Genomic DNA, 15018 nt, shown 5'->3' on the forward strand with positions numbered 1-15018 from the left:
GTAGTTGCTCAAGTCTTTTATACAGTTTTTTAGTCCTTAGGTATGTAGTCAAAATATTGTCCCTCAGGAATTCCAGTGGCAGGAAATCTGTGTGTTTGGGCAAGACCCTGGCTGGAGGAGGGGGGAATCTCCGTCTACCCTGTCTCCATCCAGACAAAGCTCAGGAAACAGGTGGTGATTATCTTGCCCTAAAGGTGTGATGGCTGGGTCCTTGGGTCCGTTGTTGTAGTCCCGTGTTATCACGATGCAATCACAAGCTGATTTGCATCCAGGATTGGTGGACAGGATTCTTTCCACCTTCTTTGCAGTGGCTCTGCTATCACTTTATCTTTGTTGACTCACATAGAGAGAGACAAACTTATTAGACCCTCACACCATCAAGGAACTACTTAAGGATGTGTCTTTATTCATATTTTCAGCTAGTAATGTTTATTGAAATGTTCTTTTCAGTCTCCTGTAAAAACAGATATAACCTTGATAGAAAAAGACAGTTCATTCTGATCTCCTGTTTTTTACCTCCTCTCTTTATCATTACATTTAATAATGTTTCACAGACTTCTCCTTTTGACACTTTCTGCTTACTGACTTTCCAAGACATGGTCTTTTGAAAATTTTCCCTGGATAAAATATTTTTTTTTTCTCTTCTTTTTTTCCAAGTTTTGAAATGAAACTTGCTCACTAGCCAAAGCTGAAGAGAGCTACAATATGCACTCAGATACATGGTGTTTGTCTTGCTCAGTAGTTTGGTGTGTCTAAGTAGATTCTGCAAACTGGGAAGCTTGATCGTACCGCAGACTTTATGAGCAAAGCTATCACCTTGCCATACTCTTCTGAATAACTGCATGCAAGCATTCAGGAAAAGTAAACATGTTTTCCAGTCAAATCTTCTTATGCCCCATTTCTGTAATATATCTGTTTAATATTATTCTTGCTGCCAAAGCTGTAGCTGATAAAGACTCTCAGTAATGAAATAACCACAGGGGCTCTAGTCCATGTCTGCAAGCTTTGAGAATGCACAGGTGCAAAACATCGTGGGTTTAACCCAAATGGTAAATATTTGAACACCTGCTTGGAAGAAAAATCTGTGAACAAAAAGTAAACTTGTTTATGCTTGCATCCCATTGGGGTGTATTGCCTATGTACACTGTGCTAGGTGTCTGCTGCCTTTGCTTAGCTTTGTTGAGCCTGCAAGGCTTTGCATAAAGTCATTAAGATTGTGGACTTAAAAAGGAAGAGGTAGCCCTTCTATTACCACCCTTACTGCTCCCAAAGGGTATCTTTCTCCCTAAAGCAGCCTGAAAGAATTATCGCTTGGCAAGTACACGGAAGTATCCTGATGGGTTACAAAGAAAAACAAATATTCTTTCCTTTTGGCAAAGATGATGAGGAAGAGCCTTCTGGTTTGATGTGGGTAAGGTGATCTTTAAGGTGGTGCCTAGTGCTCACACAGCCTGTGGCACTGTTTGTGCATGTAAAATGCACTATGACTGACAAGAAGGTTCTCAAACCTGTAAGGATTTTGCTTTATTTATGTACTTATTTTGCAATTTAAAATAAGCTTGCTGCAGGCAGAAGAGGACTGGATTGGAAGTGATTATTTTTGAGGCTTGAAAGTGATTATTTTTGAGGCTAAGACTAGTGTCATCCTCTTTCCATTAAAACCAGACAGGATTTTAAAGGATTTAAGAAATTCCATGAGTGTGACCAGATTAAAGATGGACAATGGGTAGGGTAAACTTTGATATAGATATACCTTTCCAAGTTCACAACATTTAAGAATCCATAGCCTATGTAAAACAGCAGCCTTTTTGCGTGGTAGGCAGCTTTGTGCCAGAGGCAATGAATCAATATTAAACCCATAAATTCATGAAAATCAAAGTGGTTCCTTCACCCAGTAGCTGATTCTTTCAGTTCAGAGTTTATGAGCTCTTGTGCTGTCAACCTGGACAGACTGGAGAGTTGGGCAGGGTGAAATTTAATGAAATACAAGGACAAGTGTAGGGTCTTGCATCTGGGAAAGAACAACCCCAAGGACCAATATGGGTTGGGGAGCAGCACAGAAGAAAGGGACATGGGAATCCTGGTGGACAACAGGATGACCATGAGACAGCTATGTGCCCTTGTGGCCAAGAAGGCCAATGGCATCCTGGGGTGCATGAGAAGGGGTATGGCTAGTCGGTCCCGCAACATTCTCCTCCTCTTTTACTCTTCCATGGTGAGGTCACACTTGGAATATTGTGTCCAGTTCTGGGCTCTTCAGTTCAAGAAAGGACCTCAGGTCAGGCCTTGAGAGTCCAGTGCAGAGCTGCAAAGATTATGAAGGGAGTGGAGTATCTCCCTTATGAGGAAAGGCTGAGGAAGCTGTGTCTCTTTAGCTATGATGAGACAGAGAAGTGATTTCATGTTTATAAATATGGGAAGAGTGAACATCAAGAGGAGAGAGCCAGTCTCTTCTCAGTGATGGGCCATGGGTGCAAGCTGGAACATAGGAGGTTCCATGTGAGCATAGGAGAAACTTTTTCACTGTGAGGGTGACAGAGCACTGGAGCACAGAAAAGTTGTAGTCTCCTTCCCTGGAGATTTTCAAAACCCACCTGGATGTGACCTGCTCCCGATGGTCCTGATCTAACAGGGAAGTTGAACTACATGGTCTTTCAAGGTCACTTCCAACCCCTAACGTTCTGTGATTCTGTGAAATCAGGAATATTTAAATTGTGTTTTGATTGTTTGGTGCTGTGTGCATGTTAGAAAGCTAAGGCATTTGGATCTTTCTTTAATGACCTAGTGGCCATATGCTCTTTATACCTACAAAAATAAAAGTCTGGAAAATGCCATGCAGACTCTGTGAAGTTATATTGAACTTCCAGTGCAAGATAAAGTTTGTGCTTAAGTTGTTTCTGAATAGAGCTGAAATATCAGAGTGTGTAATATTGGTGGTGTGCATTGAAATGTATTATACCCTGACTATGGAATGACTACTCATTATGAGCATAGAAACCAATTGTACATGCTGAAAATAAGTTTGTTTATCTAGGGCCTATGCCTAAAAGACTTTTTCAACATTCATGTTTATGTTTATTCAACCCAATGTAGGCATTTCAAACAAAACAGGGAACTTGAACTGCTAAATTGTTGCAGTGGCAATTTCTTCTCTGAATGGGAAGCAGGGGAATCAAAGCAAACCAACCAATGAAACCCAGGCTCCAAATGCTGGCCAGTTTTAATTTGTTCTCTGAAGTTTGGCTCTTTCAATAGTACAATTCTTAACAAAGCATTACAGAATTAGGAAGGCATTCCAGAAAGGTCTGGACAGGATAAATCAATGGGCTGAGGTTAATGGAATGAGATTTAGTAAGACCAAGTGCTTAGTCCTGCACTTTGGTCTCAAAAACCCCAAGCCATGCTACAGGCTTGGGGAAGAGTGGCTGGAAAGCAGCCACCTGGTGGAAAAGGATCTGGGGGTGATGGTGGATGGATGGCTGAAAGTGAGCCAGCAGTGTATCAAAAACAGTGTGTCTAGCAGGAGTAGGGAAATGATTGTGCTCTTGGTGAGGGGTCACCTCAGCCTTGGTGAGGCCGCAGCTTGAGTACTGTGTTCACTTCTGGGTGCCACAGTGTAGGAAAGATATCGAAGTTCTGGAGGGTGTGCAGAGAAGAGCTATGAGGGTGACATGGGATTTGGAGGGCATGGCATATGAAGAATGCCTGATGGAACTGGGGTTATTTAGTCTGGAGAACAGAAGACTAAGGGGAGAGCTTACTGCTCTCTACAACTACCTCAAAAGAGGTTGTATTGAGACTGGTGTTGGCCTCTTCTAAGTAGTTAGTGATAAGATGAGAGGAAATGGTTATAGTTTGTACAGGAGAAGTTTAGATTAGACATTAGGAAAAACTTCTTTACTGAGAGAGTGGTGAGGTGCTGGAACAGGCTGCCCAGAGAGGTGGTGGAGCTGCCATCCCTGAAGGTGTTCAGGAAGTTGTAGATGTGTCACTTCAGGAGTTGATTTAGTGGTCATGGTAGTTATGGTTGGACTTGATGATCTTAAAGGCCTTTTCCAGGGTAAATGATTCTATGAAAATTGTCTCTGAAAATCTGAGATGTTATAATAGGATATAGACGTACAAGCCTGTTATCTCCACAAAGCAATTCCCTGAGAAATTTGGTTAATCTTTTAAAATATTTCATTGTTTCTTCAAAGTCATTTCAGCATGTGGCTTTGGTAGAATTTTAAGCACAGGATTTATGAGACATTATGTTCTTTAGTTAACATTAGATTTATGTCTTTACGGAAATGTTGCTTTCTGACAGCTGGGCAATTATTTGGTGTCACCACTGTGCTGCGTGGTTAAACGGTCAACAGTTATCACGTTTATAAATAGTATGTGACAGGTGAGCTTTGAAAAGTAAATTCTTACTGAATGCATTTGGAAGAGTTCCATATACTGTACTTTACTTTCATGCATCATGCCATGCGTTAAACAGAAAGGCAACAGAAACTGACTATAATAAGCATTACCTAATAAATGGAATAAGATTAAATCGAAATCCCAAAGCATTACCTTGAAATGATTAAGGCTAAAACAGTAGGCAGTGTCATATGTATTAAAGTAATTATTCAAGAATATGACAGCCATGTAGATAGGAGGATTTCCAGTGTATATGTCGTCTTCTCGTCTTCTCCCATTTTTTTCTTCTTATTTTCTTAATCTTCAATAATTCTTTTGATTCACATTTAACTTTTATGTAGGTTTTCTTCAGTGTATATATATATATATATATATATATATATAAAAAATTATTTTTTTCTGATCATTTATGACCTAAGTAACTGGCAACATTAGTGCAATACAAGGTTTAGAATTTACTAATGGTATATTTCCTTTTGGATTATTCTTAAAACACATTGTGCAAAATGTCGTATACACCTGCTGGTTAGCATTCATCAGCTGCAGTGGTGTGTGCTAAAAGCTGATGAAGATTTGGGTCATATTTACTCCTGGTTCTGTGAAATGTGTTATTAGCAACTGAAAATAGAACTCAGTTGTGGATGGTGTTTGGGACTTTGCTCTGATTTGTTGTTTGTTTGGGTTTTTTTTCCCTTGGAAAAACATCCCCACTGAGTCAGGTTTTTAGTAATATGTTGTGATAAGCTATACCCATCCTGGAAGCAGGGGGGGAGGGCTTGTGAGAGCTTTTGAGCTTTTGCCCTCCCTGGAGGGTGTTTTCCCCCTGGGAAACTAAATTAGTCTGTTCCCCTCCCCCCCCCCCCCCAACCAGCGAGGCTATAAGAAGAAGGATACTGCAACCATTAGCTCTCTTGGGCCCTGCCTTTGCTTGGATGAGGACTGCTGGTGGCTCCCTGCTTCTCTGCCACGTGGTTGGGCCTGATCCTTCTCCCTGCTGCCTCTTCAGAGAGACTGGTTTTGTATTCTTTTTTTTTTTTTTCCTCCCTCCCATCCATCCTTGTTCCTTGCCCTTGAGAACCTTAGCTGTTATTGCTACATATATATATATTGTTTAAAGTAAATTCTTTATCTCTCTACTTCCAAGCTGACTCCAAATTATTTCTTGGTGGATTTGCTCATTCCCTTTCTTTTTTTTTTTTTTTCTTTCCTCTCTATTGGGAAGGAGGAGGGGGGAGCTGGAGAGGGATTCTTAGCCTTCCCCCCATCTGAGCTCTTAAGTCCCAGTTAAGGCTCAAACCACCACATATGTTCATAAAGCGTAGACCAAGGATGAAGTAATAGGCGGAATGAATTATCAAGAAATGTGGATGTTAAAATCACAGTATGCTTGTGGTTCATTAATCACTCTTATGCAGCTAATATGTACCCATATTCAGAACTGACAGCTTGTGTTGTAAGTGTAGGGAAATTAACTGTATCATTGATGTGAAATAGTAATCACTGAAACATAGGGACTCAGCGAGCCTGCTAAGTGGCTTTCTTTAAGTGTGTACATGTCTTTAGTTTCCCACTTTACCATTTAGAGAAAGAAGGATTTAATATTTTTACTTTCAAATGATATTTAGAAATTTTAATTAACATATATTAAATGAGAAAAGTAAACTTACAGTCCTGATTCAGTTTACTGCAACTAAGCTTTTCCTCTTCTAATACCTGAAGGGATCCTACAGGAAGGCTGGAGCGTGACTTTTCATAAGGGTGTCTAGCAATAGGTCAAAGGGGAATGGTTTGAAGCTGAGGGAAAGTAGGTTTAGACTGGATCTTAGGAAGAAGATCTTCAGTACAAAGCTGGTGAGACTCTGGAATAGGTTGCCCAGGGAAGTTGTGGATGCATCTAGCTGAATCTAGTTGAGAGGCATCCATGCCCATGGTGGGAAGGTTGCAGTAGATGGTCTCTAAGGTTCCTTCCAACCTAGGCCATTCTGTGATTCATCTGGCGTTGGGATGTTGTATTGTGGCTTGGAACATTTCAGTTTAATTCCTGTATTAATTGTATCATTACTTATTAAGCTTTAGAACCGATACCAATTTGGGGTATTCTTTAGTACAGTATAGATATTGTAAAGAGATATTTTTTTTAAACTTATAAATAGTTTATTGTAATGCTAATTTATTTAATTTTAATCTGTTAAACATTATAGGATTTTGCTCCCCTGGACATACTGGGCCAAGAAGTATTTGTTTTTAAAAGTCAATGGAAAGAAAGGTTCTAATGAAGTGCAAGAATCTCAGTAACTACTACAGAGAACATATTTTTCTATGACTTCCTATTACCCATCTGCTCTACCAGAGCCGACTCTTTCCAATCTGCTGTCTTAACTTATTTACATTCAAGACATACACAAAGGTTCTCAAATAAACAAGTGCACTTTGATACTATCCCAATTAATTACTGTCAGATATATAGTGCTGGAAACTTAGTTGGTATCTCTTTTTTTTTTTTGCATCTAAAACAGTACACTGATTCCTAGGATGTTTTCCTGGACATTTAAATAAAGGACGAAGCATATTAAAAAGGTAAAAGTTCATCTCCTGCAATGAAAGTCAGGAGCTGGAGGTAGTTGGGCTTCAGCTTACAAAATGCTATAAAAATGATAGAGACATTCTTTCCCCCCCCCCCCCCCCCCCCCCCCCCGTTGTCTTTTTACTGTAGTAGATGGTTCTGAATATTTTTTCCTTATATTTTGTGGGGAGTTTTGAGTAGTTGAGTAAATTTTTCACAGATGTGAAGGAAACAACAACCACCACCAAAAGCTACCTTTGTAATCAGGTCACTGACTACAAATTTCCCTGGGATAATAAAATCTGGAAACTTTTCCTTTTGAAGCATCTTCACTGGCAAATATTAAGAGATGAGGTAATGAATTGTAAAGGCTGAGACTGATTCCTTATGAAAGATTTGCAAAAATCTGAGATTTAGGCCCTCTTTACTTATACCTTCATTATGAATAAAAAAAAAAAAATAGAAGAAAAAAAATATATTTATCTGTCATTATCATACCACTTGATTTAGAAATATCAAGGGGAAGATGACAAATGACCCCAAAGAATGAGAGATTTGTGATATATGACTGTGATAAAGGTGTATCTGTTTCTTTATTTTCCTTTATTTTGTAGTAATAAATCTGACCTTGAGTATTTCTTAACCTTACCCCCGATTGTCTTGCTCTCTAAAAAGAGCTTGGGTCTCCTACAAGCTCTTTCTTCAGAAGCAGCTCACAAGTTGCTGTGTGCTTGCTTTTTTGCTGTAAGAGTCCTGGGGCGCTGGCTGTTGCAGTCTGGCTGGCAGGGGTCTGTAGCAGGTTGCAAGGTGTAAGACAGCTGCGTAGGAGGAGCTTTGTAACAGGGCCTGGTTCCTGGGGCTGTGGTCTTGAGATGGTCAGGTGTATCTGCCAATGTGTCTACAGAACACTCATCATGTTGCAGGTGTATCTGCTCTCTATTGCCAGCCATAATTAGTCATTGGTTGGCAACAGCTTTGGGTTTGTGCTCTTTATGTATCTCTTGGGGAACTCTTTCCAAATTATTTTGTAATTGTGAACTCCCTAGTTACAAACCACCTCCTCTTTCACCCCCCCCCTTCTAGAAAGCTATTATGCTCTTTATCATTATCTGTATTAAGGTAAAGGATGAGCTTTACTACTTTGATCTCCCTTCTAGCCAAACACTATATATGCTCTGTCATAGATTTTAGGGAGGCAGCTCTTGTTTCCAAAAATGTAGACACAACAGGACCATCTGTGTTTGCCATCTGCAAGACATTTCCTTCTAGGGTCCTAGGGTTTGTTATGGGGTTTCCAGACATTTCTACTGCCCCTGGGAACACAGTAAGGAAACAGGTTTGTAAATTTAACATAGAGGCATGTAAGCCTAAACTCTTCTGCACACCATGCTGTTACTGGAACACAATCTGCCTGTCTCTGAACACCCACCAGCACCTCTAAGTTATGTCGAGCCACTCATTCCTACAATTCCTTTCTACACGCTCTGCTTTTTCCTGTTCTTACCAAGGCTGGAAAAGCAGCCAGGTATTGTAGGAAGGAGATTTTCCTGTTATTTGCCAGCTATTACACACTTAAAAATGCTTCTACTTGAGACTTTTTGAGAAGGTCAAGAAAGGATTGTCTGTGTTGGTTTTGGTGTTTTTTCTTCTCTGCAGAACTGCTTTATTTCTGACCGTAGCAGTATTTATTGCTAACTTTATTAACTTGTTTTAATCCTGTAACTACCATTAGACAAAATAATGAACAAATTACTTATTCATAGAGGCAATGTAAGAACTGGGTCTCAAATGTATTTTAATAAAATAATGTTGTCATGGATTATTGGCAGTAAATTATTTTAAGTTATAAAACTTTAGTTAGAGGTATAGGCTGGGGTCGGAGTGGCTGGAGAGCTCCCAGACAGAGAGGGACCTGGGTGTGCTGATCGACAGCCACCTGAATATGAGCCAGCAGTGTGCTCAGGTGGCCAGGAGGGCCAATAGCATTCTGGCCTGCATTAGGAATAGTGTGGCCAGCAGGAGCAGGGAGGTCATAGTGCCCTGTACTCTGCTCTGGTTAGGCCGCACCTTGAGTACTGTGTCCAGTTCTGGGCCCCTCAGTTTAAGAAGGACATTGAGACACTTGAGCGTGTCCAGAGAAGGGCAACAAGGCTGGTGAGAGGCCTTGAACACAAGCCCTATGAGGAGAGGCTGAGGGAGCTGGGATTGTTTAGCCTGGAGAAGAGGAGGCTCAGGGGTGACCTTATTGCCCTCTACAACTACCTGAAGGGTGGTTGTAGCCAGGAGGGAGTTGGCCTCTTCTCCCAGGCAACCAGCACCAGAACAAGGGGACACAGTCTCAAGCTGCGCCAGGGGAGGTTCAGACTCGAGGTGAGGAGGAAGTTCTTCACCGAGCGAGTCATTCGGCATTGGAATGGGTTGCCCAGGGAGGTGGTTGAGTCATCGACCCTGGAGGCGTTCAAGGGGAGATTGGACGTGGCACTTGGTGCCATGGTCTAGTCATGGGGTCTGCGGTGTCAGGTTGGACTCGATGATCCTCGAGGTCCTTTCCAACCTAAGTGATACTGTGATACTGTGATAAATTTAAACATAAACAAAGCCATATATATGAAAATATTTGCAACCATTTTTCATGAAGCATCTTATTTTCTTTATCATTATTGGGATGAGATGTTGAAAATCTTAATGCTCATATGTTGATTTTCAGTGTCTCCTTAACTCATTTCTATTGCAAATGCATTCTACTAAGAGCTTATAAACACTTTTCCCTGTTTAGTGCTTCCTTTCCCCTCTTCCCAGACTGACAGTTCTGCTAATATCATTTATATGCTGTCATTAATAGTGGTCCACTGAGTTAATTAATGTTCTCTTAATTTTGTCCTGCAATTTAACATTTGGCCATTGAAATATATTTGGAAAGGAAGAAGGGCATGCAGCCTCAAAAAACTCCTCTCTTTTTCCAGTGTTGCAGAAGCTGTTTGCCAGCCTAAGAGAAAATACAGGGAAGATGGATGTTCTTTAATTTCTAGTGTGCTCTTTATCTCAGAAGAGGATTTTCTGTTTGATAGAAGTGTTGTGAGTCATTACTCCCAAGTTATCAACTAGATTCTATGTACATATATATTATATAAAGAGCTAGGGTATTTTGCACCCATAACAATCATTTTCTACAACGAAACTCGTAACATATGACTTCTGCCCCAATAAATGGCAAAGGTTTTCCTCAGCCACAGCAATCACACACATTCCTAGGGTACTTACTTCAATACAGGGTGCATTTATGAAATAGATTACATAGATTTTATTTGGTTTTCTTTTTTAATGGATGAAGACATAAGTTAATACAAATGGCAAGATCTTGAGGGCTTGAATAATTAACAACTAATTAAAAGCAGGTGACCATCATTTTCCATGTGCTGATACTTTTTCCTCTTTATACAGAAAGAAACTCCAAAACTCCTTATGCTATGAATGTGTCATTTCTTACTTACTCTGAGAATTCTAAATCAATTGTTTGATGATATCACAGATCTCCAGGACCTTGCTCTAAACAGCTCTTAACTACCAATAGCCTCCAGCAATTCACCTCTGATACACTAGTGCTATCAGGAGGTTGAAACCTCCAAGATATATCTTTCAATGGTTAATTTTCTTTAGGATTCTTTAGGACAGCAAGTCTGTAAATATGGTGCAAAATCTGAAGCACAAAATGCAAGAAGTTTCTGCTTCCTCTCAGCATGAGTGGGGTTTGAATAGTGCTTCATCCTATGTGTTGCAGCTGTAAACGTATCTAAGTATCTGTAGATATTTAAACTTGCCTACTTACTGTGAAGTACATTTCAGGCTTTTAGAGTGCAGCTTTGTCTTTGGTAGGAGGTGCTGGATGGTCTAGCATGCTGAGGATTCTTAGCAACATCGGTTTAGGCACCTCATGTTAAAAGCTTTGGCTCAGATATGTGAACCCAGAAGAATGAGTTGCAATAATTCATTTCAAATTCCCTGGCTTTTGCAGCTGCCCAGACATAGCATTTATTCATACAAATTGCTCACTCTTGCAGATAAATCACAAAATTTAGCCAATGCAATAACTCTGCACCTGAGCATTATTTAGTTCTGCTTTGCTAATGTTGGCAGCACTTTACTTTTTCTCTACATGTTACAGCACCTGGCTATTTTGGCTTTGTCTAAACATGTTAGAGGGGTGAATAGGGAGAAAATCTACAAGTTTCTGCCCTTATTTTCATTACTGCTAGCTTTCTGAATAGCTGCAATTCCTCACTTAGGTGGTTAGATTAATTCTCCTGCCAGTTTAAAAGTAATGCAAGGGATACAATTACCCAGGGAGACAATTTTTCACTGCACGCTTAGGAGACAATTACCTTGTCAGAAGTATTGTTACTATTGGTTCTCATCAGCTGTGACACCAGTGATAGTTAATTTTCCATAATTCTCTTTGTGTTGCTGGTTATGATACTGTGCCATCTCTGTGTTGTTTTTTAACTTCTTTGTGATTACTCTTTTGGGCTGTTTGTCTCTCTAAATGAAGTACTTGACCTTGTGGACAAAAGAAATAGATTGAAGGATGTGTTTTGCCCACAGTTTTCTCTTAGCTTTGTGTAGGTTGCACAAATAAGTTTTAAAACACACTTAGGCAAGTAACTTAAAATTTGGGTGGTTGGTTTTTTGTTTGTTTTTGGGTTTTTTTTAACACTGTATAAACTAGAAGTACTGTTCAAAATGTTGGTGTCAGTTACTTAGCCAATTTTTGGTGTTGGTTTGTTTTTTGGGGTGTTTTTTTTTGGTTGGTTTGGGTTTGTTTTGGTTTGGTTTTCTTTTTATTGGCTAGGATCAGGTAACAGTACTCCCTTTACCTACATTAAGGATTGATATCGTCATCTTTCACTGCTGCATTATATGTTGTGGGTGTTTATTCTAAGACAGTCATCTGTAAACAGTGTCATGAGAGAAAGTGATTCATCCCATCTGACAGTAAATACCTGAGAGTTTTATTATGCAGTGTGTTCTGCAGAGGAAAGTGGTTGATGATGTTCCTACCCAGTCCAGCGCTGCAGTCTACAGAGACTGTCTGTACTGGTGCAATTTTATTTGAGGCCATACAGCACAACAGAGTATCTGTGTAATAAACGGGGTCATATTAGCACAGAAGAATGCGGTGGTAGAAGGCAGGGACTTTCAAAACTTGACATACATGTGTGCACTGGGACTGTCCTGTTTTACTAGGTGTGATGAATCCACAATAACTGTTAATTTTTTAAGCAGGATATTAAGAATATCATTATTTCTAGTATAATGTATACCTCTTAGTGCTTGATACTGCTTAATTAAAATATATTTATCTGTTCTGACCAAAGAGTGCAGTTAGAAACTTCTGTGCATATTGCTAAATCCTTACTGTGAGGTCCACAGTACTAGTTGGGCTGTTTGTTCTAGCAAACTCCCCCAGTTTCAGCATCTTAGTGAACCATGAGGGTTATATGTGCATGGATCAATATGCTGTCTGATGAGATGGACTGTCTCTTTCTAAAATGTAGTGATTGCCCAGGTCAACACCAGGAAGCCAGAAAAAGTGTTCACGCAAATCCCAACTTTCTCCTGTGTCTTATGCAAATATAAAGAGAGGATGATTCCTATGAACTTTACCTGCATGTCTCAGTGTGGTTTTTTTCATTAAGTAGGTTAGCTGACAGTTAAACTGAGTTCTAATGAGGCAGAGGAAGTATATTTTGGGAGGCATACTGAAACAAAACCCAGCTTTCTAGCGTGCATTAGATATATATTATACGCAAGTCAAAGCTGAAGAACTGCCTTTTCCACTGAACATAGGATCATAGGATCTGTTATCATGTTGATGTACGCCCTACTTCAGTATGCTGCTGTGGTACATCTAGGGACTATCTTCATGGTACAGTGTACTTTGGTTTAGATACTAAAGCCAGAAAAATGTGACTACCACCAATAAGATGCTGTTCCATGAACCAGCAGTGGAAGAAGTGAAAAGAACTATACTGAAACAATGCCAACAGTGTTTTTTAAATGTAAGGTCTTCCAGGAATGTTTCACTTGTTTTATTTATTTTTATTATTATATTTCTTTTTATTTTTGTAGGCTGTGGAAACCAACCTTGCATCAAAGGATAGTCATTGGGTCTATGTAAATGAGGTAAGAAAGTCAAAAGGGACAACATAGCTTGATACGTTCACTCATCACTGTCTTTTGTTTCATGTGTTTTGACACACCAAACTGAGCATACACTTAGCATTTTTGCTTTTCAAATGGTACAAGATGCAAACTGTGATGCCATTGCTTGTCAGTCTCAGTTTAATTGGCACAGGTTGAATACACAAAGGTCAAAATAAATCTCCCAATATACCTCACAGAAGCAGGGAGACTTTATTTTTACCATCGTGTTGACCTTACCTCACTAGCTATTTAGGAAGCAGAGAACACAGCAAAAGAAATCTCATGTAGATGCCTGTATATCTGCCAGAATCTCACCCTTTGCTGCTGTGAAAGCCTGCACTCATATATCAGGACAGGAAAGATCACTGGAACTGGCTGCAGGCTTAACATGTTTGAATATGCATTTACACAACATATGGGTTGCAGTACTTTGTTGATGTTTTGACCAAGGTCCAGGATAGCATAGATTTTAAATGTGATATTTCCCCTCTTCAGCAAATCCTGTCCTGCTACTATGATAATTTATTGTACCTTAGTACCCTGATGCCCCATTGGGAATCAGTGCAGAGTCATATTTAAAAAGCAATGGACAGCTTGAAGTGTTGTACCATATATAATACTTTATAAATCACTGATTGTTCAGGATAAATTGAACTATTTTATGTATTTCTGGGTTTAACAGTGGTTCATTAAGAGATAGCAAAATATCTAAGTTTAAAAGAACTGTGTTCGCTGTTTTATTTTTAAATTATAAATGCAGAACTTCTAATTTAGTAACCCTCCCTTTGTTAATTTCTCATTCCTTTCTTTGCATCTAGCTAATAATTTGGATAGGCTACTTTTAATAGCATCTATAAATTGTATTGTGTGACACCAGAAAGGCTCTGTAATTAAATAGAGATTAACAAAAGTGAGTGAAATTTCTGCTTATAAAGGCTTTAAAAGTTATTTCTATTCCTTGTTACATTTAAGTACCTCCTGATTTGCCAATTGCAGTAATGACCCACTCCAAAATATGAGCAAGATGCCCAAAAAGCCACTGTTTATATTTGTGAATTTGTTATTGCTGCTGTTCAGATATTAAGCCCCTTTTCGTGAAGCCTGAGTCTGTAACATCACGAATAAAACCGTCCAGCACTTGTACACAAACTTGTGCATATATATACATGTGTAGACACTTCACACAGGATGTCAATTCTGGTTTTATTCTTGGAACTTTTTTTTTTTTTAACTCATTTATGGCTAGAGACTGGATAGGGAAGATATGATAACAAAATGTAAACCTAAAGTGTAGCTTTTTAGTGAAAAACATTAGTATGCATAATCCTAAATACCTCAAAATATTGAAATTATAGAAGGAAATGAAACATTAGAGAACACTTTGACAAAAACAGAAGGAAATGTCTTCATTATTCTCTTCTTAATGGAAAAGTGTTGAACTTTTTGTGCTTAAAGGTACTGTGGAAAGATATGTTAAGTATGTTAAGTATCCACATGGATGTATCTGTAGAAAGATGGAGGTTCCTTATGGCTTGCTTCTTATTTATAATTATGCATATCCCTATGCTAGCAAGAGAACAGACTGATCATGCTTTCCATGTACATGTTTCTGCTTGGTATCAGTGAGAACTGCATGGATACTTAATGGAAAATGTATTATTATTTGACTGGCTTTTGATTAGTGCTGAGATTTGCAGAATAGAATTAACTTTCATTCCTAACAGTCACATCAGCTCTCTTTGATATAATTGCACACAGAATCACACAGAACATTAGGGGCTGGAAGGGACCTTGAAAGATCCTCTAGTCCAACCTCCCTGTCAGAGCAGGATCACCTAGAGTAGGTC

The 15018-nt window shown here is 39.3% G+C and overlaps 1 protein-coding gene across 2 annotated transcripts in view; it reads left to right on the plus strand.

The window, feature by feature from the left end:
- Positions 1 to 15018, plus strand: part of GRID1 (glutamate ionotropic receptor delta type subunit 1) — a 564846-nt gene that overhangs the window by 428021 nt on the left and 121807 nt on the right. For both annotated transcript variants that reach the window (XM_068140036.1, XM_068140037.1), the window contains exon 5: positions 13097 to 13150. In XM_068140036.1, coding sequence (XP_067996137.1) covers positions 13097 to 13150 — 54 coding nt within the window. The remainder of the gene's footprint in view (positions 1 to 13096; positions 13151 to 15018) is intronic.

Source organism: Melanerpes formicivorus, unplaced genomic scaffold (assembly GCF_026170545.1).
Source record: "Melanerpes formicivorus ecotype bairdi unplaced genomic scaffold, bMelFor1.0.p_v2 SCAF_6, whole genome shotgun sequence".
NCBI classification, from domain to species: domain Eukaryota; kingdom Metazoa; phylum Chordata; class Aves; order Piciformes; family Picidae; genus Melanerpes; species Melanerpes formicivorus.